The following is a 26,685-nucleotide window of genomic DNA, read 5'->3' as shown; positions in this document are numbered from 1 at the left end:
GTTCAATGGCAAGGTGGAATAGTGAAGATGATGGAACACCGAGCACATGACTGGCTCAAACCCCTCTCAGGTAGTTGGAAAACACAAGAAAAAGTTGTGTACTGTGTTGTACAACACAAGAGCCACTAGCCACATATGGCTATTTACATTTTAATTATTTAAAATTAAATAAAATTAAAATTTACTTCCTCAGTCACACTAGCCATATTTCAAGTGTTCACTAGTCACACATGGCTAGTGGCTACCATATTGGACAGTGCAAATATAGAACATTTCTGTCATCACAGAAAGTTCTTTTGGACAGCCCTGGAGTGGGAAGTGTTTCTTCTTCCTTTGCTTAGGCAGGATGTAGGCTGATTATGGAAGCAGCTTTGAGAAGCAAGTCTTCTCTCAGGATATTCCTAGATTGGTGGTGGAGTCAGAGAAGGCAGTAAGTAGCCTTTCTTTACATAGATTACCTTTTCCTATGTATGAAAGGGATGATCCTTTTCTAGGGATCAAACACAAACTAGACTCCACCAAAAATCTGTAAGGAAAATTAGAGATACATAAAGCAGATGGGAAAGCAGCAAGGTAGAGCCTTCTTTATCCCATTCCAAACTTCCATAGATTATGTCCTCCAAGGAAGTATACAGGTTCCCAGGGTCCTCCTCTAGAAAATCCTGATGTGGGGCAAGCATATCAGCTGCCTGCGAAAGCCTGTTTTGGCAGGTGTTTCAAGAAAAAACCTAGGATGTCTTCACTCTGCTCACTCTCTGGGCAGAGCAGTGTTGCCTGGAGTACTGTCAGTTGTGAAGGAATTACAGATTTGATCTGTTTCAATCATTATGCTCCTTTACAATTGTATTTTGTAGCCAGGGCACAGACTGCTGGTTTGTTTCCCAAAGATTCACCATCGTCTTTTTTCCTTAGATTTCCTTAGACTTTTTTGTTGAAGGCAGTCATATGTCCAGCTACAAAAACTACATTTCTCACGCAGCCTCGTAGATATGACACAGTCTGGACAATGAGATGTAAGTAAAAGTTGCAGGCTTCTGAGAAAGCTCTTTAAAAGGAAGCAGAATCAAAATGGCGTGCCCTGTTTTCCCTTTCAGCTTCCTTCATCTTCCTGGGGGAGCTGCAGCAACCATCTTGGAACCTAAGGGAAAAGCCAAGGGAACCTCAGGGGCTACCTTGACCCTGACATCTGTGAGCTGCTGAACCAACACCAGCAATAGTTTACCCCTAACCTCCTTGTCACCTGAGAACGAAACAAAACCCCTACTTTGTTTAAGCTACTGTTTGGTTCGATAACTTCCTACTCTATTACTGAGATAGGAATCCATCTTGATTCCCAATAGGAAAGCAAGATTTCCGTCTTAATGTAAAAAACTTGCCTGAAGAATCATATATATTCAATGAAGTTCAAGTAACTTCATAGTGTCACACTAATAAAACAAAAGTATAAAAATTTTAACTTCAAACTACCCACGTCTACACAGCACAACAGTGGAAGAAATGATTAGGCTTACTACATAAAATGGCTGCTATTAAGGAAAACAAGAGGATTTTTAACTTAATTGATCAGGATCTTTTCCTGAGTGCCTATTATGTTCTGACTTGTTCTAAGCACGGGTCTGCCCTGATTGCCCACATTCCTATGGAGTAAGGTGCTACTACTCAGATAATTAATCAGGTCATTTTTTAATGTATAATCTTATTTTGTGTGGACAAAGTAAGAAATGTAGAGTTGAGAAGTGATTTCACTGATTCAACCCCACCCCCCAAAATTAACTTCAAAGATCTGCAGCTCAATTTTTAGCTTTCTCTTGTATGTGACACAGACACCTGACAGTGATTTCCTGATGATACTAGAATTTTAATTGTAGTTTTAGCTTAAATAAGTACACCTACCTCAGAGTAGCTATAAAAACTAAAACCAAAGTACAGTACTCTGTACATATTTTCTATGTACTGCATTAGTACCATTAGCATTCTAAAAGTCCCTATTAGTAAGTATGAGTTAGAAAAAGTAAACATTTCCCACTATCCTAAATGGTTGAACTATTTACAATGTTTAAATGCTGGGCCATTTAAAAAAATTAACTCTTTTGCACTTATTTTAAAACTATAAACAGAATTGGAAATATAAAATGTCAAGCTATAAATGGGGACAGTGCGTGTACTTTACTCACCTCGTTCCAAGTTTCCACCCCTGCAAATGAACCAAAAACAAATCCTGGCACCTTGTCATTCCCAGAAAAGCCAGTGCATGGCACACTCTGGGTAAATTTTATCTCTTTTTCTGTGGAACTGCACCAGATGGCATCAGTCCTGCATCTACAGCTGTGCCCTAAAATTGAAGTTCAGACATAGGAATCTACTTTATTAGACATTTCAGATTTTGCAGGTGTGAGTGTGACGTCATTCTCATTCAACCGAAAACGGTTCTCTTTCCAAGTGGAACCGCTGATTCATTGCACTTACAGGTTTGGAAATCAGCGACACGATCAAGATTACCCTAATAAGATTTGAAGTCATTTCAAACAACTGAAATTTAAAGACAACACTGAAATAAGAACGCTTGAAATAAAATACTAATATTTCCTAATAATTGAATTATAGCCTATTTCCTCATAATGTAAGAAATTCAACTCTGCTTCTAACATTGCTGAAGAATCACTAAAAACCTTTTATTGAAAATAGAACGTAAGGATCTTCGATAATCAAGTTACACTTGTATGATGAGCAGTTATTTTAAACATTCCTGACTTTTCCAATGTTTTAATGTCTAGCCCATATGCATACCATGCTCAAAAACAGACTTGGTCTAGTGATAGTCAGGATCAGAATGTGGTCAGAGTAGAGCTGGGAACCTACGCCAGATGTCAGAGCATTAGATCCAGAATACACCAATAGGAAAAAAAAACCACGTTAGTTCAAAAGTGGTTCTAATTTGGGAGATCAGTCTTTGTTGAGTTTTGGAAAAATGACTGAATAAGCGAATAGACGAAGGCAGCTTGTATACGGGGTGTCCAAGTTTCAAAAGCAGAGTGCCTACCAAGCAAGGGCAAGGCAGGAGATCAACAGCAGGCAGCAAGTTCTAAGAGCAAATGTGAGGCACCTTAATTTCCAGAGTTTGGGGCCAAGTTCCAAGTAGAGATTAAATAACAGGAATAAATACTCTTTTTTTGGCCTAGACAAATGGGAACTTAGTAACCAATAATTGATTACAAGGAGGATATAAAATGGCACTCGGCACAGGATAGGAAAGTAACCACCCTTTCACAGGAAGCAGAGTCAGTAGAACCACACAGAGCTTTGCTTCATACGGGGATGGCAGCAAACTACTCACCCTGAGTTCTCTAGCCTCCTCTCTAGAAGAGTCAGGTTTAAACCTCTGGATACCAGTGGCACTGCTGGGAAGATTAAAGGATTACAAACTCAAGAAGTCCTGGAGGTGTTTAAAATAATTTGCCTTCTGGTTATTTATAAAGTATGAAGTGATTGTTTTCCACCCTTGTAAATACCTATAATTGTTAATTACCATACTCATCTTTAAAGTCCACATTAACCATACGACCCGATAACTAAATGCCACTGCAGGGGTGTCAACCAATTAGAGAATTATTGTTCAAAACACAAGATAGAGTCACTGCAGTTGATTCTGGGATTCAAACTGGAAATTCAAAACAAGTTGTACTATAGCTCTGATAATGAAAAGTATAGATAGATAGAGACATAGAATTACATATATTTATACAGAGAGAATTATATATGTATTTCTATATATAGAGAGAAATATATATATATATATATGCCTATACTTCATTAAAAACAGGTGTGTTCTAGAAAAATGAACTAAAAATGTGGGAAATTATCTGAATGTCTCAGCCAAAAAAATGTTCCCATAATTATTTACCTACATGAAAGTATTTTCCCTTCCCTTGAATTACCAAAATAATTGTCTTCCACTTCACTTTCTTATTATCCACTTAGGCAAAACTTAGTATTTTCTTGTTTTTATCCTCTCTATATGGTCCCTGTACCTAAAATTAATGTTTTCAATACTCAGCCACGACATGGACAGCTTACCCCACCTTAACGTGACTGAACCCAAATCTTCCCTTACTGAAGACAAATTATATCTGCGTTCCGTATTTCAACTCCAAGACCCCCTCCACTGTTTTCCAAAAGAGCACAATGATTATTAAGATTGCAAACACTCCTCACATCCCATTCTAACGTCTATGCTCCCCTACATAGACACTGATTCTTGTACTTAAGAATCAGTTCAGCTCCTTAGTTATAGTAGAAAGCTCATGGGTTCTAAGAGGGAGACAGAGACCCCTTTCATTGCACCCATTTCCTTGGTCCTAATCTCTTTCTTAGGCTCTGGGTCTTCCAAAGTTCAGCTACAACCAGGGACAAAGTGAAATCAAGGGTGGTCCCCACTTACCATTTGCAGGAAAGGTCCGACTGGGGTTGTTCCGGTCCTCTCTGTGCAGGGCACCAGCTGTGATTGCAATGGTGGTCTTCAGCGCACCAACCCAGGGCAACAGCTCCACTCCAGAACTCCAGACGACATAAATCGAGGAAAAAGCATCTGGAAGATGAAACTGTTATTCCCCCAAACTGACATTGCCTGGAGGGTGCTTAGGGCTCATTAAGGAGTTAAATGCTGCCCGCCAATCTTCTGGCAAATGGTCTAGTCATGTAACCTGCCACTCCCGCTTTTCTTCTCTTTTTATTGTTGCCCTACAACCTTTCACCAGCCCCAAGGCATCTACCAAAAGACTCGCTCTCACCCTCCCGCCCTTTGAGATTCTAAACCCACCTGGTGTGGCAACTCTGCACGCACTACTGGGGTCGGTGGCTACAAGAGGAGCAGGGATTAAGGGGAAGAAAGGCCGCTGAATCCTCTCTGGAGCACTGTCAGACGAACCCCGTTTAGCGTCTACCAAAGCGCAAAGATATTTAAAGCAGTATTTTTCATACTTCAAGAGCGCACTGTTTTCTCGTGCTTCCTGTCCCAAAGCCCACACTCTCCCAGTAATTTGGACATTAAGGTTGACATTCGATTTTTTTAATCAAATTTGGATGGGAAGTCGTTGGATTGAATTACTTGAATGATTTAGTTTTCCATCCTTTACGTAGAAGCTAAAATGCAGTGGGACTGGGAAGAAGAGCTTGCAGGTGCCCAAAGCCATTCCGGCTCCAACGGTTGGCTGAACATCTCTTTCTTCATCTCTCCCCACCCCGGAAAAGCTGAGGGTAAGTCCCTAAGAGCACAGCGCCAGCCCAGACCCCATACACCGCCGTGCCTGGCAACCGAGCGTGCTTCGAGCCCAGAACCTCCCCGAGGGGCAGAGAAAATCGCCCCTCCGCAGACCCCTTCCACACCCGAACGAACCTGCCAGCGCTACAACCGAGCCTGGCACTGGAACCTGGGCGGCCACGCGGGCAGAGAATCGAGGCTGAGACCCAGCCCGGCGCCCGCGCAGCTCCGTGCCCTCCCGCTAGTGCCCGCGCCTAACGGGTCACACCGCTTGCTCGCGGGAGAAGCCCCAAGGCTCCCGGTGCACGGAGAGACGCCCGGGCTGGAGCGCCCCGGCCGTGTTGGCCACAGAGTTCTTCAGCTGCTTGATGACCACGAAGAGCAGGAGGAAAAGTAAGAAGAGCAGGAAGAAGAAGAGCGCCAGGTAGAGCAGAAAGTTGAGCTCCCACTCCATGCTGGAGGCGCCGGCGCTCGATGGCAGGGCGCGCTTGGCGCGGATAGCAGCTGCCGGGCAAGGCTCGCAGCCAGCTCTCCCACCTCCGGGTCTCCTCCGCCCGCTTACGGGCGCCCCACGTTGGGCGCCTACTTCGCGGTCCGTGCTCAGCCTCCCCCAGCTCGGAGGAAACGCGCCAAGGAGCTGGTTAATCCCAGCTCCGCCTCTCCCAGCAGGCACAAGAGCCTCCCGCTTCTCTGAGATCGTCTCCTGTGCTCTTGGGGACGTGAGCGGATTTTTCTAGGAGCGTATTTTGCGGGCGGGGACACCAGGGGAAGGGGTCATGGCTCAGTCTCTCAAGGGGTGTTGGGGCTGGTGTTTTGCAAATGATCTTAAGATCCCCACCCCCAACATCCAAAGGGTCTCTAGCCCCCTCCTTTCCTAATTAATTTCTTTATTTTCCCCTGTCCTGGTTTTCTTACAGGGAAAAGATGCCATGGCCCAGAAACCCAAAAGAATTAATGGTACCAGTGAAGGTGGGGTCTAAAGGGCTGAGATGACTTAAGGGTGCCAGAGTGAATTCCAGTTCTTGCTCTTCAGAGTGGCTGATGCACTCAGTACAGAGTGCTCTTTTCTATGGACAACAACAGGTCATTTAAGAATGCATTAAGAACAAAATGCATTTCAAAAGTTATATTGTGCAAAGCTTCAGAACATTGCTTGAAATTCCTTGGTGGAAAGCAAAAACAAAACGGTAACAGTAAACAATTACTTGAAATGCTCCTTTAAGTCCCTCACACCTCTCCGTATTTGATTAAGATCACCCACAGTCTATATGGTGCAGCTGGTAAAGAAATCCAGTTTATCTACTGCTGTGTAACACGCTGCCCAAAACTTAGTGACTTAAGACAACACAAACATTAGTTCTCTCTCACAGTTTGAGACACTCTCACAGAGTCAAGAGTTCGGTAGCACTTACCTTGGTGACTGTGGCCTGGGGTTTCTCATGAGGTGACAGCTGGATGTCAGGCAAGGCCACAGTCACCTGAAGGTTTGAATGGAACTAGAGGATGCACTTCGAAGGTAGCTTACTTAGATGGCTGACAAGTAGTGCTGGCTGCTGCTGGGGGGCCTCAGCTCTTTGCCATGTGGGCTGCTTGTGTGTCCTTACAACCCTGTGCTGGCTTCTTCCCCCAGAGCAAGTGACCCAAGAGAACAAGGCAGAAACCGCAGCGCTCTTCACAGCTAGCTTAAGAAGTGCTGTACCATTACTTCTGTGATGTCCTATTAGTCACACACAGAGCCTTATTCAGTGAAGGAGTCCAAGGACATGAACACCAGCAGTAAGGACATCCAGGGGCCATCTTGGAGTCTGCCCATCCAAGCTGCTAATGCAATGTGTTGTCATTGTCCATTCTGTTGGCCTCCAACTTTATTTCATTGTTTATTTGTGAAGAGACAGGAGGGCCCCTTACGCTGAATTCAGGGAATAAATAAATCCTGACGTACACATCCCAGTTTACTAGTCTGCCCATATTAAATGGCTGTTCCAGGGATGGCAAGGGGTTTGAAGAAACAGGGTGGTACGGAAAAAGCTGTGAACTGGAAGTCTCCAGGACCCAAATCTAGTTTCTACTCCACCTATCAGTGGTCAATTCAGTTCTCTGACTCAGTTCCCTCACCTATAATATACCTTGTGTACCTTTTCCCTGGGTCTGTTGTGAGGATCAAAAATGAATGGGATGTTGAATAAGAATGTGTTTTGTTAGGTGAATGTCAGGTACTATTATTAATCTGTTACTGAGGATCCCCAATGTACAAAAATGTAGTGTATAAAATGTCCAGGTCCCAGGCCTCTCACCAAGCATTGTATTGTGTAAGAAATCTCTCTCTCAAAAACATTATTGATCCATCTCATAGGCAATGGTGTGCTGGCTCACAATTTTTTTTTAAACTTTTGCAAGCCATTTGTTAAAATACAGCTATTATTAACAATTAAATCATGTAAACTTACAACATGTTAACAACAAAGGTAATAAATACTCAAAACTTATTACTTCCGAATTATTTTACTACATTTCACTATTATCTATGCACTTCAGGTTATGTACATCTGTTGTAGCTGTATGGCTGAAATATTATATAATAGTATATTGCTGTACCTCTCTTCTCAACTGTGTTCAGATGTCATGTGGGTAACCTGGAATTGGCCATAGTAGGAGTATTTGCCCTTGGAAATATACAAATGCTACAAATCAGGGCCAGAAAGTCATTTGTTAAACACTTAACCACCACACCATGGCTCATGGAGCTACTGAAGAAAATTTGAATTCTTACATAAGTAAAGCAGAGATTTGTGATTTTTTTTTTTTTTTACTACACAGAAACACCACATGTTCCTACTGGTAGAATTCTCCATTTTATCTAATCTTGACAGAAGGACAGATTCAAGTGTCTGCCTTCCACTGCCACCTCCCATTATGGAAACGAAGAGGTTCAAATATATGTTTTACCCACTCCTGATACAATGCAGGAAGAAGGGCAGGAAGAGCCAAGCCAGAAACTCAGCCAAATATCCTTGATCCCCAAAACTCTGAAGCTTGGGAGCAGACAGAACGGGAGAAAATGTTTGGAGTCAGATGCATTTCGGGTAGCAGAGGAGCTCTGAAAACCAGATCAGTCCCAGGAGTGACCTGGGTGTGGCTCCTGTGGCCTGCCTCCGTGGCATCCTCCATTCCTGTCTTTTCCCAGACATGGCTCTCCTGCCTCTCTTTCATTCTGTCAGCTTCCACTGATTTTACTGTACATCTTATCGTAGCAAGGGATAGTGGTTAGTGCCAGCTTGCAGATGCAAATACTGACCGAGAAAGCATTACTTATACACTTTGCATGTATTATGCACTCACAATCAATAAAGTGGTAGAAAAGCCATATGCCATTTGGCACATTGCCATCCAGATATCCAAGCTATCAAAGGATGGAAATTGAAACACAGAGAGGTTAGGTGACCTGCTTAAAGCCACACAGCTAACAAGTGGCAAAACTGGGATGTGAACCCAGGGAGTTTGGCTCCAAAGCCTTCACTCTCAATCCCGTGATACACTGCCTCACAGGGGAAAGTACACCTTTCTTGTGTATGACCATCAAGTTAATGACCATATTTTTTTTCTTTTGAGTGTCAAACTTAAAAAAAAAAATAAATTTCAAGAAACCCATACCTTCTGCTTACTTACATCTCAGCTCCTTCCTTTGAAATCTTCAAGGCCAAAGCTTCAAATGAGTGAGTGTTTACCTGCAGATGTTGAGGAAAGAGGCCAACAGATGAAAGTTTTATGTCACCAAGCTCAGATCCATTTCAGCCTTCCTGACCATAGTTGTTTAAATCTTCCATTTATCTGAGCAGCTTAAAAAGATTTATAAATGTTAACTAATAAATCCTCATAGTGACTCTCAATAGAATTTGTATTTAAAATAATGTTGCTACAACAAAAAAATAACGTATTACATTTCTTAGATGCTCCCAGTGCTTTTTAGCTTCTGGTCATCTTTATACACCTCATGAGATGGTCTGAATTTCAGTTTCTGTTATATAAATGACTCTATAGAAATAAAATGCAAGCTTTCTCTACTCAAATATGCATATTAATGGAAATCCATAGAAAGAAAACCCAAGCATTTTAAAAGGCAGAAAGGACACTTACTTTAAATAAGAGCTTGACTGGTTCTAACATCTAAAAAAAAGCCCTTGTGCACAAACTGGTAAAATGGACAGAGACTATGTCATTACAATCCCATACCACTGCCCACAAAGTTGACCCCATAAATGCTTCCACTTAACACGTCGACTACACATAGTCAGACTTTATGTATGTTTCAACTCCAGTCCCCTCCTCACAAGTCTTAAAGCAACTGGATATTGCCCCTGGGCTGCTCCAGGCCCTGGCCTATGGACAGCTATGGTGTATATATCAGAATAGGGTTCTCATCCCTTTGCCTGCTCTGTTCCTCCTCACCCTTACCTCTGATAGGGATGAATCTTTTATCATAACAAGCATCAAAACTATTTATGAGAAGTGATTAACAATAGAAGAATTTGTCTTAAAAATTGCTTCTCGAAAGAGTCTAAAGACCTAAGAAAACACAAAAGGAAGGACTGTAAAATTCTACTGTCACCATCCCCGGATGAAACCTACCTGGACTTACCTGTTGGGGGTACCTGCAGGATGGGAGCACTGTCTCCAAGACAAGGGAAGGACAAAACTGGAAGATTAGAGGAAGAGATCTTTCAGATCTCCAGGTATCTTTCTTTCTTTTTTTTTTTTTTTAAAGATTTTATTTATTTATCTGACAGAGATAGAGACAGCCAACGAGAGAGGGAACACAAGCAGGGGGAGTGGGAGAGGAAGAAGCAGGCTCATAGCAGAAGAGCCTGGTGGGGCTCGATCCCACAACGCCGGGATCACGCCCCGAGCTGAAGGCAGACGCCCAACCGCTGTGCCACCCAGGCGCCCCTCCAGGTATCTTTCTAAGGCTAATTCAGTTTGGTCTGAAATAAACCCAAAAGAAATGGAAGAAATATTTCATGCCATGCTCTGGCCTCAAAATGTGCTGTTGACCATGATTATTAACATGAGGCTGTTAAGTAACACACCTTTCCAGGTGTGCAGGTAGATGGCTTCTGCTTAGATGGAATCTCCTGTAAAGCACTCACACTTGTGCTGAGGATGAGATCCATACTCTGGAAGTTTCCAGGCCCTAAGAAGCCCTGTCCTAACTAATCAGGCCCTGAATCACCCCAGTGATCTTGGCAATTCTTACTGGCCCCAAATACCACAGCCCATACTACCCATCTCCCTCTGACACCCCAAATCCCTTGCTTCTTCCCCGTACATAAATGTACCACCATGTTCAGTTCTAGGCGATACAAACTGGGCTTCCTTGGAATTGCCCCTTATTATATTCTTTATAATCCTTACTACACTCTAGGTCAGAATTAGAACATCTATGGGAATGTTTAGTGCTGTAGGTGAGCAGAAAAGTGAGTTGTGCTACCACAGGGAGTCATATTAAGTTAACCAACAGTTATTGTAAGACCCCGACAATGGGATTTGCTTTCCACTCCCTCACCTCTTTTCCTACTCCATTCTAAAAGAATGACTGTAGCAGTTTTGCAATACTTACTTTTCAAGAAATAAGTAAAATGTAAATGATAAACTGCTTAAATCTCACATAACCATTTAGGAATTCCAGTGGGAAGGAAGGGAGGGAGGGAGGGAGGGAAATCTAAGGAAGAAATTTATTTGAGGGGTATGTGGGAGATCATCCTATGTGGGTAGCCTTTGAAACCCAGAATTCACCACTAAGAATAATTCTAGACCCTGTCCTTGGTTTAGAATGTCTTAAAACACAACAGAAGATGCCCAAGTCTGTCCAGTATTGAAAAAAATTAAGTGACAGATTGTGCTAACAGCCAAACACTATTTCTTTAATTTAGACTCTTTCCAGTAAGTTAGCAGTAATACTAGAAAAAGTCAATGTGACGGTGGCTGACTCTAGACTTGATCAATACTATGTCATGTAGCAAAATAAAAAATCTGAGCATTATAGAGCAATATATCTTTTGTTTAGCACAACCTCAATAATGGCAGTGGTGAAACTGTCATTTCTAATGGAAGGTCTGTGAACTTCTGTATGAGCTGATGATAATCAGAGCCGTGGGCTTGCAGATATGCATGTGCACATACATAGGACTAAAACTGGACTGCCACAAGGGAAAAAGAAATTGGAAAAAAAGTAGAATTTTTCTGTAACCCATACTCCTTGTGAAATGCCAGCTTGTAAGATCTGGTGACCCCCGCAACTAGGGCCTATATTCCCAGATCTAAGAATCCAAGCTGCCTTCTAGACATACACAGGCAAACTGGCAATGAACAGACTTGGGTCCTAGTAACCAGCCCTATACACTCTACTTTATACTATACGGTACAGTGATGGGAGTGTCTTGAGTCCTATGGCTTGGACATGTATCTTGGCTTCATCTCTTGCTAGCTGGATAACCCTGAACACCTTCAGTTGCCTAACCAACTACCTCATCTCTCTTTCTTCCTTATTAATAGAATCCTGACTTTATTCAAGTATCTACCTCTTTCCCGCGTACCCCATGTGACTTAGAGGAAACTGTATTGGGGATGTGTGTCCTAATGGTCTAAAAGTCATTCAATTAATACAATGATTTTTTTTTTCTTTTTGGTCTAGGAAGGGTATATGATATAAATTGACCTAATCTAATTGAATAAAAGTATTATCAGTTTCCAAAAAAGAAAACAAAACCATCGTAGGTATCCAAAGTAGGGAAATTGGTTAGACAGCTGTTGAATGAATACAAGATACAAAACGGAGAAGGTAAGGAACTACAGGACTATAGTCCCCTGGACTAGAGAAGCAAAAGGGAAAATGGAATTACAGAGTCAATGGTCACTATTACCCAGAGCTCACAATCACTGTTACTCAGAGTCTGTAATCTCTGTTACCATAATTTATGTCCAAGACTTTTGGAAACTGCAAGCCTGCAATAGACTCTGGAGTTCCAAAATAGTTGTAGCAGACAGATCCTGCTGCCAATGCAATTGTTGTTTAGGTGGGGAGACAAATTCCTAGTGCTTGCTAACTCATCATCTTCCCTTCTCTTTTTATTTTTAATTGTGGTAAAACACACTTAAGATAAAATTTATCATGTTAATCATTTTTAAGTGTACAGTTCAGTTGTATTAAACACATTCATTATGCTGTGCAACCATCATGACTATCCATCTCCAGAACTTTTTCATCTTGCAAAACTGAAACTCTGTACCCATTCCACAATAACTCCCCACCTCCTCCTCTCCCCATGTAGTCCCTGGCAACCACCATTCTACTTCCTCTATGAATTTGACTACTCTGGGTACCTTATATATGTGCAATCATACAGTATTTGTTCTTTTGTGACTGGCTTATTTCACTTACCATAATGTCCTCAAGGTTCATCCCTATTATAGCATGTATCAGAATTTTCTTCCTTGTAAAGCTGAATAGTATTCTGTAACAGTTTGTTTCATTTGTTAACTATTGGACCAAAAGGTGTCCAGACATTTGGTCAAACATTATTCTGGGTATATCTGTGAGGGTGTTTCTGGATGAGATTAATATTCAATCAATAGACTGAGTAAAGCAGATTGCCCTATTTACTCATTTTAATAATAAATAATCTATCATCTATCTATCTATCTATCTATCTATCTATATCTTCTACTGGTTCTGTTTCTCTGGAGATCTGTAACTAATACATATTTCATCGTATGTATATGCTACTCTTGTAGACATCTTTTGAGTAGAACAGGAGCTTTACCATATGATCTAAATCATTAAAATAATCTACTTTGGTTATTGGTTATAAGAAGACATACATATATACCCCCTGAAACTATTTCCTGTAGAGTGTAAGTATGCTAAATGCAGAAAGCCACATGCTATTTAATATATATGAAAATTATTTCTCTTTGGGATTTTCTGTATTTAGAGAGACCAATTCCACAGTGGTTAAGATATCGGTTTGGTATTACTGACTCTGAAATATTCCATATCAGAAGGCCTGTTGTCATAAATACTGATTAGGACATAAACAGAAACTCTTGGTGAGAGAGAGAGAGATTCTAAGGCCTCCACTTGAAACATATCTGGATATTCCTTTTGTAATCCCCACCACAAACAGCCAACAATGACTGCCCACCCAAGCCTCCCTCTGGTTTTTTTTATCAGCTGTCTGGAAGCCACTGTGAATCTGTCCAAGGAACCTTCTCACCCTCCCCAATGAAATCATTACTTCAGACTAGAGTCTGCTGGCTTGGGAGAGACAAAGTCTCTTTTTTGGCTTTTTTTTTTTTTTTTTTTTTTTTTTTTGTTAGCTCAATGGATCTGGGCATCTAAACAACAAGATGAACGGCACCACAGACTTAATAACCTTTAAAGCATTTTTCAAGAATTCAAAAGGTATAGATTATAAACTCAGCAATAAAGAGATTGTCCTATTATTTTCTGTGACCTGAAAAGCGTAGTATGAAGAGAATATTGAGGGTGTTTGTGAATTAGCAGTATTAGAACACTAATACTGTCTTGAGGTTTCCTTTTGTTCCATTGTGGATAATGTTGGTTGAACTGAGTGATGTTATTACAGCAATTACTCAGTAATGAAAACGAAGCTTTGTGACATCAGAAGAAAATGCATATTCTTTGTAGGCTGTTGCACACCTGGCTCTTCTGTGTGGCCCTTCATAATCATGATCTCTTCATGTGTTGTATGGCTAAGCTGGTGGGCTATGATTGAAACTTACACCACCAAGAATTTTCTTTCTCCACCCACTCCAGCTGGTGGTGGAACCATTTCTCACCTATGAGAAAAGATGAACACACAACTCAATACACAAAACTGAGCACCTGCTACCTACATATTTTTTGGCTCTTCGTGTTTTCTTCCATCTTGTGTATTTTGTCAGATGATAAAAAAGTCTATCACAAGAGGAAAACAGCCATATATCAGTTTCATCATTTTGCTGATGCCTTAGCTATATTTGATTTTTCCTCCTTTTTCTCCAGATTTCTTCAGAGTTTCTGGTGTTGTGGAAAGAACACTGGTTGGAAACTTCAGAAGCCTGGATCCTCACCATCCCCTGCTAGCATGAGCCATAACATTAGGCATGTCTTTAACTTCTCTACGCTTCTGTTCCCTAACTTAGGGGATTGAACATAATTATCTCCATGTCCCTTCTAGTTCCAAAATTCAAATCACTTATCGTTTTTCCTGCCAAAACCAGGGGTGGTGGAAGAGTGAGAGTATCTGTGTGAAGTGCTCCCAGCTGCCACGATGACAGGGTAGACTTGGAACCCAGTGCACCTTCTTTCTCGAAAGGAAAGCAATTTATTCCCAGAGGGGCCTCTGACACATTAACAGAAGAGGTTAGTTAACCATTGCTCAGCCCCAGCCATGACATTTTTTCCTTTTAGTAAGCAGTTATTCATGTGTAACCTACATATCAGCTGCTCCCAAAAGCAACCACTTTTTTCACTACGTGCAAACCATAAGCAGGACTCAGCACAACATGGGCTCCTCTAAAAGAGAAAATCATTCCCCAAAGCATGACTGAACAACACAGAATTTACTGAAGGGAGACTCAAGGGAGAATTCAGACCACAGAGCACACAAATATCCATTAGACAGCTCTGTTTCTCCCAAAGGCCCTGGTTGGCTGTTTGAGCAACTCCAGGTACTCTCTCCTTTCAACAGTCTTCCCCAACAAAGTTATTATTTTCTTTCCTTTGCTTTCTTTGTTATGCAGGAAACCTGAGCACCAACCTGAGCTAGCTCCTACCAGTAGGTTATCAAATTCTGTTTTAAATAAAATCAACCCCGCCGATAAGGTATTCTACAACCTGCCAAGAAGATATTCTCCCCCTAAGTACTACACATAACTCTTCAATTTCTCTGATTGAGCCCAAATCATTTCCAAGTAGGAATGAGTATGAGAGAAAGGTTGTACTCATAAGACTTCCTAGTTAGGCTGCTGAGGACAGGACTTCATGCGAAGTATAACTGTATGCACTGTTTGTATTCTCTTTTAGATTAGAATAAATAAAAACTCCATTGCGGCTAAAAATCAACAACCCAGGAAACAACAGATGTTGGCAAGGATGTGGAGAAAGGGGAACCCTCTTGTACCTTTGGAGGGAATGCAAACTGGTGAAGCCAATCTGGAAAACAGTATGAGGCTCCTCAGAAAGTTAGCTAGAACTAACCTATGACCCAGCAATTGTGCTACTAAGTATTTACCCCCAAAATACAAAACCACTAACTCAAAAAATACATGCACCCCTATGTTTATAGCAGCATTATTACAATAGCCAAAATACGGAAGCAGTCCAAGTGTCCATTGATTGATGAATGGATAAAGAAGTGGTATATGTATGTGTGTGTGTGTGTGTGTGTGTGTGTGTGTAATGGAATATTATTCAGCCATAAAAATAATGAAATCTTGCCATTTGCAAAATGACATAGATGGTTCTAGAGAGTAAAATAAGTCAGTCAGAGGAAGACAAATACCATATGATTTCACTCATATGTGGAATTTAAGAAACAAAACAGATGAACAAAGGGGGGAAAAAGAGAGGAAGACAAACCAAGAAACAGACACTTAACTATAGAGAACACACTGATAGTTACCAGAGGGTAGGGGAAGTTGGTGGGGGTATGGATGAAATAGCTGATGGGGATTAAGGAGTGTACTTATAATGAGCACTGAGTGATATATGGAATTGTTGAATCACTACATTGTATACCTGAAACTAATATAACACCATATGTCAACTAACTGGAATTAAAATAAAACTTAAAAATCAAACAAAAACAACAACAACAACAACAACCTTCCATTGTACAGGCTTAAAAATGAAGCTTTCTACATCCCACCACCACAAGAAAATGGCTTTACTAGCTTTCATCTAATTTTGAACAAAAATTGGTCTCATCTTAAAGATTATTTAATACTAGAGAGTATTGAACATTTTTGTTATCAAGCACTTGACAATCCATTATTTTATATCTTTTGTAACAACACAATAATCATTTCACGACAGTATTACAAAGCTAGAGCTGTTTGGTGTTCATGCTTTTCTAACAAGGTTTGTGGATTTACTCTGCCAAAGAAATAATGTGACAACATTTGCTCTCAACTTCAACACAAGCAGAAAATTAATTTAAAGGGCAATTGTTTGCCCATCACTCCATGATAAACTATTGATAATCATGTTTGTAAAATAATTCATGCATAAAAATATGTTTCTAAAACTATTGTACACAGTGCGATTTTTAAAAAATACCATGAATTAAATTGTGAAGTAAGCCTGCAAAGATGTGGAAATTATACTCTTCAGTTACTGAAATATATTAGGGATAAAATAATTCTACGTTTTTTTCAGTGAACTATTAAATGAAAAGCAGTCTTTGTCTAAAGCTTTTCTAAAGGAAAGTAAATGCACAAATTGTTTAAACTTAGCACTATAGATAAAACTTGTAAAATTTAGTACTTATTAGTCTGTATATCTAATATTTAAAAAAATATATATAGAGAAATAAGCACTGCTTCATAGCAGAGTATGGTGATTAAGTCCCTGGGCTGTGGAGCCAGGCTGTTTGAATTAATAAATCCTGGCTTCCATCCCAACCCGCATGTGACTTCAATTTTCTGTGACTCAGCTGCCTCATCTGAAAAATGGAGGCATCAAAACTGGGTTGTTGTGAATATTAAATGGATTAATACACGGAAAGAGCTTAGAACATTGCCCAGAACATTGTAAGTGCTCAATAAAAGTTAACTATTATTCTTACTAATATTTCACAAGTCAGCATATTAACACCAATGACAGTGCTGATCTGTGGGCGCTCTTGTAATTACAAAAACCAGCTGTTTGTTTCATTGCCTACCTCACTAATCACATCTGTCACTCTCTAGATCATGTTTCTACTATTACATTTATAGGGTTTTTTTAATGTTCAAATTTTTGATACATTCAGAATTTGATTTTTGATGAGGTGTAAGGCAGAGATCCACCCTTATTCTTTTTTCCATATGACTACCTTGTTTTCCCAAAACCATTTCCCCCCAATGTATAACCCAGCTTTCCTACATTTTTCTTGTCTATTCACTCTCCCATAACCTTAGACCAGAAGTCTTCAAACTAGGTTTCAGATACAACTGAAGGTATATGAAGACTTTCCAAAGAGCATATGAGCGTGGTTAGTGTTACAGCTACGTCCAAATGTTCAACTTCCATGTACTTTTCCTAAAATCATCTGCCAGTCATCAGAGGTCTCTCTTTTTTATTGGACTTTATTTTTAGAAGAGTTTTAGGTATACAACAAAATTGAATAGAAAGTACAGAGTTCCCATATACCCTCCATCCCTACATACACACAGCCTCCCCAACTATCAGCCTCTTCCACCAGAGTGCTCCATTTGTTATAGTCGATGAACCTACACTGACCTACATCATAATCACCCAAAGTCCATAGTTTACATCAGAGTTCACTCTTGGTGATGTACATTCTATGGGTTTTAACAAATGTATAATGACATGTATCCACCATTATGGTATCCTACAGAGTAGTTTCATTGCCCTAAAAGTCCCCTGCTCTGCCTGTTCATCTCTCCCTCCCCCACGAAGCCCTGGCAGTCACTGATCTTTTTACTGGCTTCACAGTTTTGCCAACAATACAGCATGTAACCTTTTCAAATTGGCTTCTTTCACTTGGTAATATGTCAGGGGTCTCTTCATAATCCTCCTTCCAAATTTCCTCCCATTTTAACAAGAAAGATTTATCTCTTACCTATTCTTAATCTTAATATTATACATTGCCAAATTCAGAAATAATCCTTTAAATATTTTCTTTAATCAAGGCACCATGATACATCCTCCCCCGTCGATCTCATTAAAGGATATATTTCCAAAAATGTTTCCTTTTTAGGTGACAAGAAACAAAAAGCCTTTGCTAACTGGCCTTAGTGGCTCCCTCTCCCTACACACTAGGCAGGCCAGCAATGAGCCAGCTCAAAAATACAGGCGTGAGGCTTCTAGCTGATGCCAGCCTAGGCTCCAACGTCTTCATTTTTCTAAGAAAGTTATCCTACCTGTAGGAAGCCCCTATTGTTACATAGTCGAACAAATGCTCCCTGCCCACTCCCAATGCCTTGGGTGAGCTCCTAGGCCTAAATACCTCTCATTGCTGGATGAGAGCTTGAGAGATCTTGTATGTTCTTCTGCTGGCTCTTAGATGTGAGACTTCCCAATAAGTTTGCTCTATGCCTCCTCTGTGTATTATTTGGGATATTTGTGCCAACTAATAGTCACATAATAATTGTGTATCAAAATTCATAATTAATGCTGTTCTAATCAAATGTTACTTGTGTTTATAATGATAAGCCAATCCAAAACAAAATGTTTTACATATATGGTCACAGGATATATATTTGATGTGAAGAAGGATGATAAGATAGCCAAGAAAAGACTTTCAACATAAAATCCTATTAGATTAGGATAAAAATCTATAGAGAAGTTGGATAGAAAGGAAGTTGAAAGAGAAAAAAACAACAACAACATGAAATTACTGACTGTTAGAGAGAAGCTTGTTTGTTAATGTTTTAAATGGGTGATGATGGGTTCAAATCACTGTGGATCTTACATTTCCATTGAAGAGTGATACAATAGCTGTATTTTAAGATATAGATATTTGCAGTATGACATAAACATCCTTGGCTGCTATTTAAATTTATGAAGAAAATTTTAAATGTCAATTTAAACTATTTTAGCAGAAATATTGTTTTTTTTCAAAAAGCTTATAGGGGGATTGTGATAAAAAAAAAAATCCTTAAAAGGATCCTAGACTGCTTATTTTCTTCCATCCCATGCACCTCCTCCTCCCACCTCAAACTTGCTTGGAATTGTTCAGGTACTTCTAGGTGAGTGTGGGGGTGGGGTGTTTAGGGGTACAAGGTCCCAAAGCTATATAATATGAGCCCATTATCAATGGCCTGCACTTCGAAGAATACAGCCCTTGGCTTTATCCTTTTTCCTTTTTCTTTTTTCTTCCTAACCAGCAACTTTTGTGAAGGCTTAGCACCTTGCTGCTCAAAGTGTTTCCCGTGGATCAGGAGGGCTGGCATCACCTGGAAGCTTGTTAGAAATTAAGACACTCAGGCCTGAGCCCAGGCTTTTGAAGCAGACACAGCATTTTAACAATTTCTCCAGGTGATTCCTATGCACATTAAAGTTTCAGAAGCACTAGACTGGGGGCACCTAGTTGTCTAGTTATCTCATGAGTTTCAGCCATACCCAGGGAGGTCCCAGCTCCTCACTACCTAGATTTATTTTGGCTGTTCCATGAAGACCATCATCATTACTCATACTAATGACATATATTTATAGACCAATTAACAGGGCACTTTCACGTACATAATTTAATTTGATCCCAACTACAGTCTTCAGTTTAGAACAAAGTGCTTTCTGCAAAGTGCACAAATTCAATTCCACCAATGTGAAGAGACGCGAGCAGAGCTTCCTGAATTGTTTCAAAGATGAGCATACTCTATATCCAAAAAGGCATTTGGAGTTATTTTCAAATTTAATGACAGCAATACTGTTCATTCAAATATATTTTGTTGTTTTTCCAGAGATTTTAGAAAAAATACATAGAGTAGTGATTTGGGGGTGGGTTGGTTTTATTGTTATATCATAAAAACCTAGATCTGGAAATTATGTTAATAAAATTATGTTGAAAGAGGTCAAACAACTTGTTGAAGACAGATTCACAATCAAAAACACATAGAGAATCATCTCACAGATCATAAAGGTCTCATAAATTTTAAAGGTCTAATTGCACATGCCCTGTGAAAGCACTGAGTGAAGAAATAAAAACACTTGGTATTAACTCTAACTGTATTGTCCACAATTCACCCTTCATGAATTAGATAGAATAGCAAATAATAAAAGATGCATCCCCATCTTTAAGGAATTTTTATTTTCTGCTTAAGTAGAGACTAAATTGAGAGATAAAAAAATAGATAACAATTACAGGGCAGAATATGGAAAAGAGCTATATAATTTAATATTGTATGTATCACAGCGATGTGGACAGCATAATAAGGTAGGATTAGTAAAATAAAATTGAGATAAACATTCATTTCAAGGCTTTTTAGCTGGTGTCTTTTGGACCCACTGCTTGTCTTTGGGCAGCCAAACAAAAAGTAAAGAAAAGACTGCAAGTGGGTGAGTAGAACAAAAAGGCAAAAGGATCAAACAGTGCCCATTACCAAGGAGTACTGGAAAAAAAGCAACGAGGAAGATGCCTGCAGAGATGTGACACTCAGTGGCAGTTCTACATGGAGGGTCTGTAAGAAGTGAACTAAAGATAAGGAGTCAATATACTAAATACTAATATTTCATTCCTCCTACCAGGAGATCGCTCATTCATATTTAGACATAATATTTTCAAGGGATCATATGTGGCACATGGGACTACTTAATTTGCTTTGGCAAGCCTGGTGGATCCCTGGAGTTCTACCAACATGTTTCTCTGAAACTCAAGGGGCCCTCTTCTGGCTCAGAAGTCACACAAGAGCCTTGCAGTTCTAATGGGTTGCTTTTTTGTGCCAAGACTGTTCTGTCATAGAGATGCTAGGAGCTCTGTGGTAGTTTCTAAACCTCCTGTGTGGAGTCAGAGAGCACCCATAAACAAAGTCCACCTTGTCTTCATTAGAAGTTTATGCCTGAGTGTCAAGTACACAATTCCTCAAGCATGGCAACCTTACCTTATCTGTAATTCACTTAATACAGATTGTGACAACTGCCTCCCTCCCCCACACAGAGTAACCACTAGCATGTCACATCTCTGAGGGCAGCTTCTCCATCGCTTATTTCCCACCCCTCCTTGGAAATGGGCTTGTGTTGTTCCCTTTGCCTCTTTGTTTTACCCACCCACCCACAGCCATTCTCTCTTGGCAGCTGGAAAGGACCTGGCACTCCTGATGTAACTACCAACGACTTTCTGCTTTGCCAAATTGGGTTCTGACACCATGCTCTGCTGCCAAGGCCCTGCCTCGCTCCAGCTGTTCCCTTATTTCTTCCCCAGCAGTGTGACACCCACAGTGAGGGGAGGGGAGAACACATCCCCCAGCATCCCTGTTTCTCTCCCTGGACTCCACTGGAAGCACAACCATGTGCTTCTGAGCACAGTGTTTTTACAGAGCTTGGGCTAATCAAAGAAGCAGAGTTAGCTTTGTGCTTTGGGACGGAATAAAGCTTATTAACTGGTGTCACAGGTCTTGAGCCAAAATAGACATCATAACCTGCAGGGAGCAGCCACAGGGTGACAACGCTGCTTTCTAAGAGTTTAGGTAGACAAGAGCCAGATGCTTGAGCATGCCACCAGCACAGGTTGCTAGACAGACCTCGTATCTCTCTGTGACTTTTGTCTATGGCACGTACAGCATCTCCACAAAATTAAGGTGGAAAAATCCCACTGCTGTAAATACATTCACTGGTTTAAGTTTTATATAACTCCTTCCAGTGCTTATTGCCATGGATTAATTTTTACACAAAGTTAATCAACTGGCGTATAGTTCCTTCAGGATGAAACTGAAAGTGTTGCCATTTAAAAGCATATCATCAACATATATGCTGATCACCTTCTCTGTGAAAAGCAGAGCTTCAAACTGCCTGTTCAAAATCTGATTACCAAAATATTGACTAATCTCTTGCAGAAAAATAGAAATGCACTGAGCAGCTTGTGAGATACAATTTGGATGGCTAAATATGTTGTGGGTTTTTTGGGATTCTGTAAAGATTTCCAATTCTGAACAAATATCTTTATGCATCTTAAATTAATGGCCTGGCTCTATGAAACTTGGTACTTTGCCTCACCTCAACTGACTTTGGTATCCTTCATATTATTGTAGATGATAAAAACACCATCTGTCCTTCTTGAGAAGGCTTTGAAACTATTTTGAATAAAGGAGGGTAGTCTCATTGAAATTTTACATTATTTATATAATGTTGGGCAAGTTTCGGAAAATGATTTTATTTAACACTTTTCTCATAAAAAAGGGTGCATGGTTATTTAAAATAAAATGATATTTTCTAATTTAAAGATTTTTAAAACTTGTTTTAGAGGACCTGAAACCTCAAACATGAAGTCTGTCATAATCACGTTAGTGGTACTTTTATGCAAAATATGATTAGTAATGTATTTTGTTAGACATAGTAAACACTCACATCTCCCCTACCAAAGAGGAAAAAGCATCAAATTAATAAATGTCTTACCTTTGGCAAGTTGCCTTATTTATCTAGGCATCAAAATCCTCATCTACTTTGGGTTGCTGGGAAAAGCACATGTATGGAAATTGCTTTGAATGGTGCCTGGAACGCAGCAGGAATGCAAATGTGACTGTGAAGATTACTCTTGCTCAGTAGTACAATCTAGGCTTGTGATGCCAGGTAAATATGCTTCCATTTTCATCCTGGTGCTGCTTTTCTCTCATTTATTCAATATTTACTAAGTATCTGCCATGTTTCAGGCCCAGGCACAGTGGATAGAGAAGTGAATGAAACAGATTCTCCTCATGGAGCTTAAGGAGAGACGCAGCCAGGCAAACAGACCACTTTAAATGCATGCCATAAATGTTCTAGAAGCACAGAGTGGGGACTCCACCCAGTCTGGGGTTTCAGGAAAGACTTCTTGCTGAAATGTGAAGAATGGTTAGGAGTTGGCCGGATAGAAAATGTGGAAGAAAGTATTCCAGGCAGGGAGAATCCCAATGCAAATGCTTGGAGGTGAGAGAGAACTTGTCTTTGAGTAATTGAAAATAATTCAATAAAGTTAAAGATTAGATAAAAAGAAAAGTGCTTAAGATAAGACTGGGAAAATAGAGACTACATTAGAAAAGGTATTGTAAACCATGTGGTAGAGTTTGGAATTTATCTTAAAGTAATGGGAAGTCATAGAAGGGCTGTAAGTAAAATAGCATGGTGCATTTGTGTTTTAGAAGCATCACACATAATGTGGAAAATAAAGTGGAAGAAGGCAAGACTGGAGACTGGCAGGCTAAGTCAGTGGCCAACACAATAACTTAGAGAAAAGGCAATAGTGGCTTGAATTATGGTCGTGACAATGGGTCTGAAGAAAACAAATGGATTAGGTGTTTGGTACATAGCCTCAGTTGGACTTAGTGAGTTATGAAAAGGGGTGGGTGTGGTAAGAAACGAGTCAAGAATGACACCCTGATGTACTGGCTACAGGGGTGCTGCCATTCACTAGAGAAAATATTAGGAAAAACAAGTTTGGGAAGAGAGATAATGAGTTCAGTTGTGGACACAGTGAATTTGAAATGTCCATAGAACATCTAGAGAAATCCAGAAAAGGTCTGGATTTAGGTCTAAAATCCCACAATACCTTTGGGAGTAATCAGCACACAGCTGGTAATTGAAACCAGGGAAGTGGAAAACCAGGGAGAGTGTAAAAAGGGAGAAATTTTCTGAGACAGAATTCAATGAAACACTGACACCTGAGAGATGAACTGAGGAAGAGGAATCCCCGAAAGGGACTAAAAAGGAAAAATCACATAAAGTAGAAAAATCAGAAGAATTAGAAGTCATGAAAGTCAAGAGGGAAAAAAAATATTTCAAGGTCACTAAAATCATAGGAAAAAAGCATCTCCAGAAGACAAATGATATCAAATGATGCAGAAAAATCAAGCAAAAGACTCAATTTTCATTGGTTTTAATGATAAGGAGTGTTAAGTCAATCTAAATGCACAAACACACAGAGACACATGCATAGAAACATACACGGACTTTCAATTCTCAACTAATAGATTAGTGCTTCTCTGAGATCCACTAAGGTTTGCTCTTTCTTGTTTTCCTTCTCTTACCACCCCCATCCTTTGTAGTTACACTACAACTCATCCTCAGCTCTCAGCAGACCAAACTAAAGGAGCAAAGAGAACAGGGGTTGTTGGGTGCAACCTCAGGTTCCATGACCAAGGCCAAACCCATTTCAATGGTGCCCTGATTCCAACTGTTGTACCAAAACTTTCCCATGGAAGCAACTTATTATCATTTTAAGTATAGGTTGTAGAAATAAAATACAATTTGACCAACTTAAAGTTTGAAGTTTAATTTTCATCTACTAACAATGCCATTGACCTTTAGAAAGGAGACCTTTTAAGACCTTTCAAGAAGGGAGACCATGCATTATACATTTCAATATTTCAGAACTTTTACTACTAGTTTTTGCTTTTAGACAATACCATCTACAGAGAAACAAAAGTATGCATAGCTTAATTTCTTTGCCATATTTAAGTAACCAGAAACCATGTATTAAGAAAAAAAATGCAGTTGGAAAGGCTTGCTGCAAAGAAAATGATTGACCTATTTTCAAGGTCCAACTATAACTCAGAAATTCAAATCTATAAAATACCTAATTGGTCAAGGGGTTCTATGTACAAAAATTTTACATTTTTATTTTTTCTTTACTCCTTTAAAACATATGGTTTAGTTAAAAGAAATAGGATTTATTTAGATAGCAGAAGAATGTCAGATTATATGACTCATATCCTACCTAAATTTTCCTGTTGGAAAATTTCCTCTAACAGATGAGTAATCTAATTTTATGCTGGATCAGCCCCACAATCTGATACAGTTATGGGTTTGAAATAGAAGTGATTTGCTAGTTGTATGATTCAAATGCTTTTCTAGTATAATGCAGTTATACCATTACTTTAGCAAAAAATTCGAACTATGTAGAAAATTTCTAATGGTCTTCATCACTAATGAAGTATGCCAGTAATGTAAACTATATTTTCATCCTGAAGAGAACTAGAAGTTCCCCAAGTTCCAAAAATGCAAAGAAGGCAAATATGTAAATGATGGGCCTGACACTGATTGCAAGCAAAATTCTAAAATAGATTCTCAAACAGATGGTCTGTGGGCATTTAGAAACATAAGAGGTGACCATCAGGAGCCAGAATGGGCTCAGTACAAACAAATTTTGCCAGGTAATCCAATAGGGTTATTAGACTATAATGGATTTGCAAGGTTGATGTAATAAATACAAGATTACCTTAAAACGTGAAAAATAATTATTCCGCCATAATAAAGTATACAGATGGTCTATATACTATGATATAATTTACTATGACTTTGCATAATTAATCATTCAACAAATATTTATTGAGCACTTACTTAGTGTCTTGCACTGTGCTGAGTGCTTACACACAACCTCTTTTAATATAGTTCTACCTATGAAGTAGAAACTGTTATTATGGAGGCAGTAGAGGATACGGCTTTTAAGCACACAGACTTGGAGCCACACAGAATCCATTCAAACCCTGACTCTGTCACTTAAATGGCTGTGTGACCTTGAGAAAGTCACTTGATCTCTGCCTCAATTTGCTCATTTGTAAAATGGGGATAATAGTAACGACTTTGTAAAGGGAATGTGAAGATTAAATGAGCTAATGTATGTAAACATCTTAGAAAAGTACCTGGCACATAATAAATGCTGTAAGAGTGTCAGCTATAACAACTCCAGTTTAGAGAGGTAGGACGATGTGTGCAAGACACCACTGTTTCCCGAGCCAGGATCTAAACCCAAGGCTCCCTGATGCCCTGATCACTATAAAAAATTACAGTTTAGAAAATGTGTGACTTTCTTAGATGATTTCCAAGAACCCTTGAAACCTACTTCTTTATACCTTTGTTTTAACAATGTATACCTAATGTGTCTGGGAAGCTAGTTCTGGGGTCCTGTGCTAAAAAACTCTCCTAGAGGCCAGGAAAGCTACTTAGGAAACTGGACTTGCAAATTTGAAGGCTAGAGCCCTCACCTTATAAAAGGCAGATCGTTATACCTCCAGAGAGAGATATGTGTTGACCTTATTTAATAACAAATAAATATTGTAATAAAGGAAACTTATTAAGAACAGTAGCTAATGTTTATTATTGCTAAATATGGGCTGACGCCTGTTCTAAGTGCTTTTCGCACATTTTTTAACCCTCATGACCACTTTATGAGGGTGTGATTATTAGCCTCATTTATTTTTTTCAGAGAGGTTTATAACTTGACCAAGGTCACCCAGCTAATAAGTTACAGAGTTGGAATTTAAAACAGGAGGTTGGCTCTGGAGCCTAAGCTTTTTAAATTCCCTCTCATAAAACTATGTCCAGCTCTGTATAGTACGTGCCACAGAACCTCAAAGAAGTCATTTATTTGTTTCCAGGAACCCCCTCACAGCCTATTTGGTCATTTGGAATATCAAAGTCCACTTAATAATTCATTCACCACATTTTCAAATTTCCTCGATTGCCTACTCATCAGAGAGGCCCCTTACTGATTATGTTATCTGCACAGTAACCTTCT

At 39.7% G+C, this 26,685-nt stretch overlaps 1 protein-coding gene across 6 annotated transcripts in view; it reads right to left on the bottom strand.

The window, feature by feature from the left end:
- Positions 1-236: 236 nt before the first annotated feature.
- Positions 237-26,685, bottom strand: part of LOC105239565 — a 37,517-nt gene continuing 11,068 nt past the window's right edge. The window contains exons 2-6 of one of the 6 annotated variants that reach the window (XM_034661669.1): positions 8,924-8,982; positions 4,439-4,585; positions 3,335-3,398; positions 2,175-2,332; positions 237-1,138 (exon numbers count right to left, since the gene is read on the bottom strand). In XM_034661669.1, the coding sequence (XP_034517560.1) occupies positions 2,273-2,332; positions 3,335-3,398; positions 4,439-4,585; positions 8,924-8,982 (330 nt within the window). In that variant the 3' untranslated portion in view covers positions 237-1,138; positions 2,175-2,272. The other 5 variants (XM_034661670.1, XM_034661671.1, XM_034661672.1 and 2 more) reach the window with 5 other exon arrangements.

The sequence above is a fragment of the Ailuropoda melanoleuca genome, chromosome 5 (assembly GCF_002007445.2).
Source record: "Ailuropoda melanoleuca isolate Jingjing chromosome 5, ASM200744v2, whole genome shotgun sequence".
Classification (NCBI taxonomy): domain Eukaryota; kingdom Metazoa; phylum Chordata; class Mammalia; order Carnivora; family Ursidae; genus Ailuropoda; species Ailuropoda melanoleuca.
The sequence above is the reverse complement of the archived record's forward strand: the minus strand, read 5'-3'. Positions and strand labels throughout refer to the sequence as shown.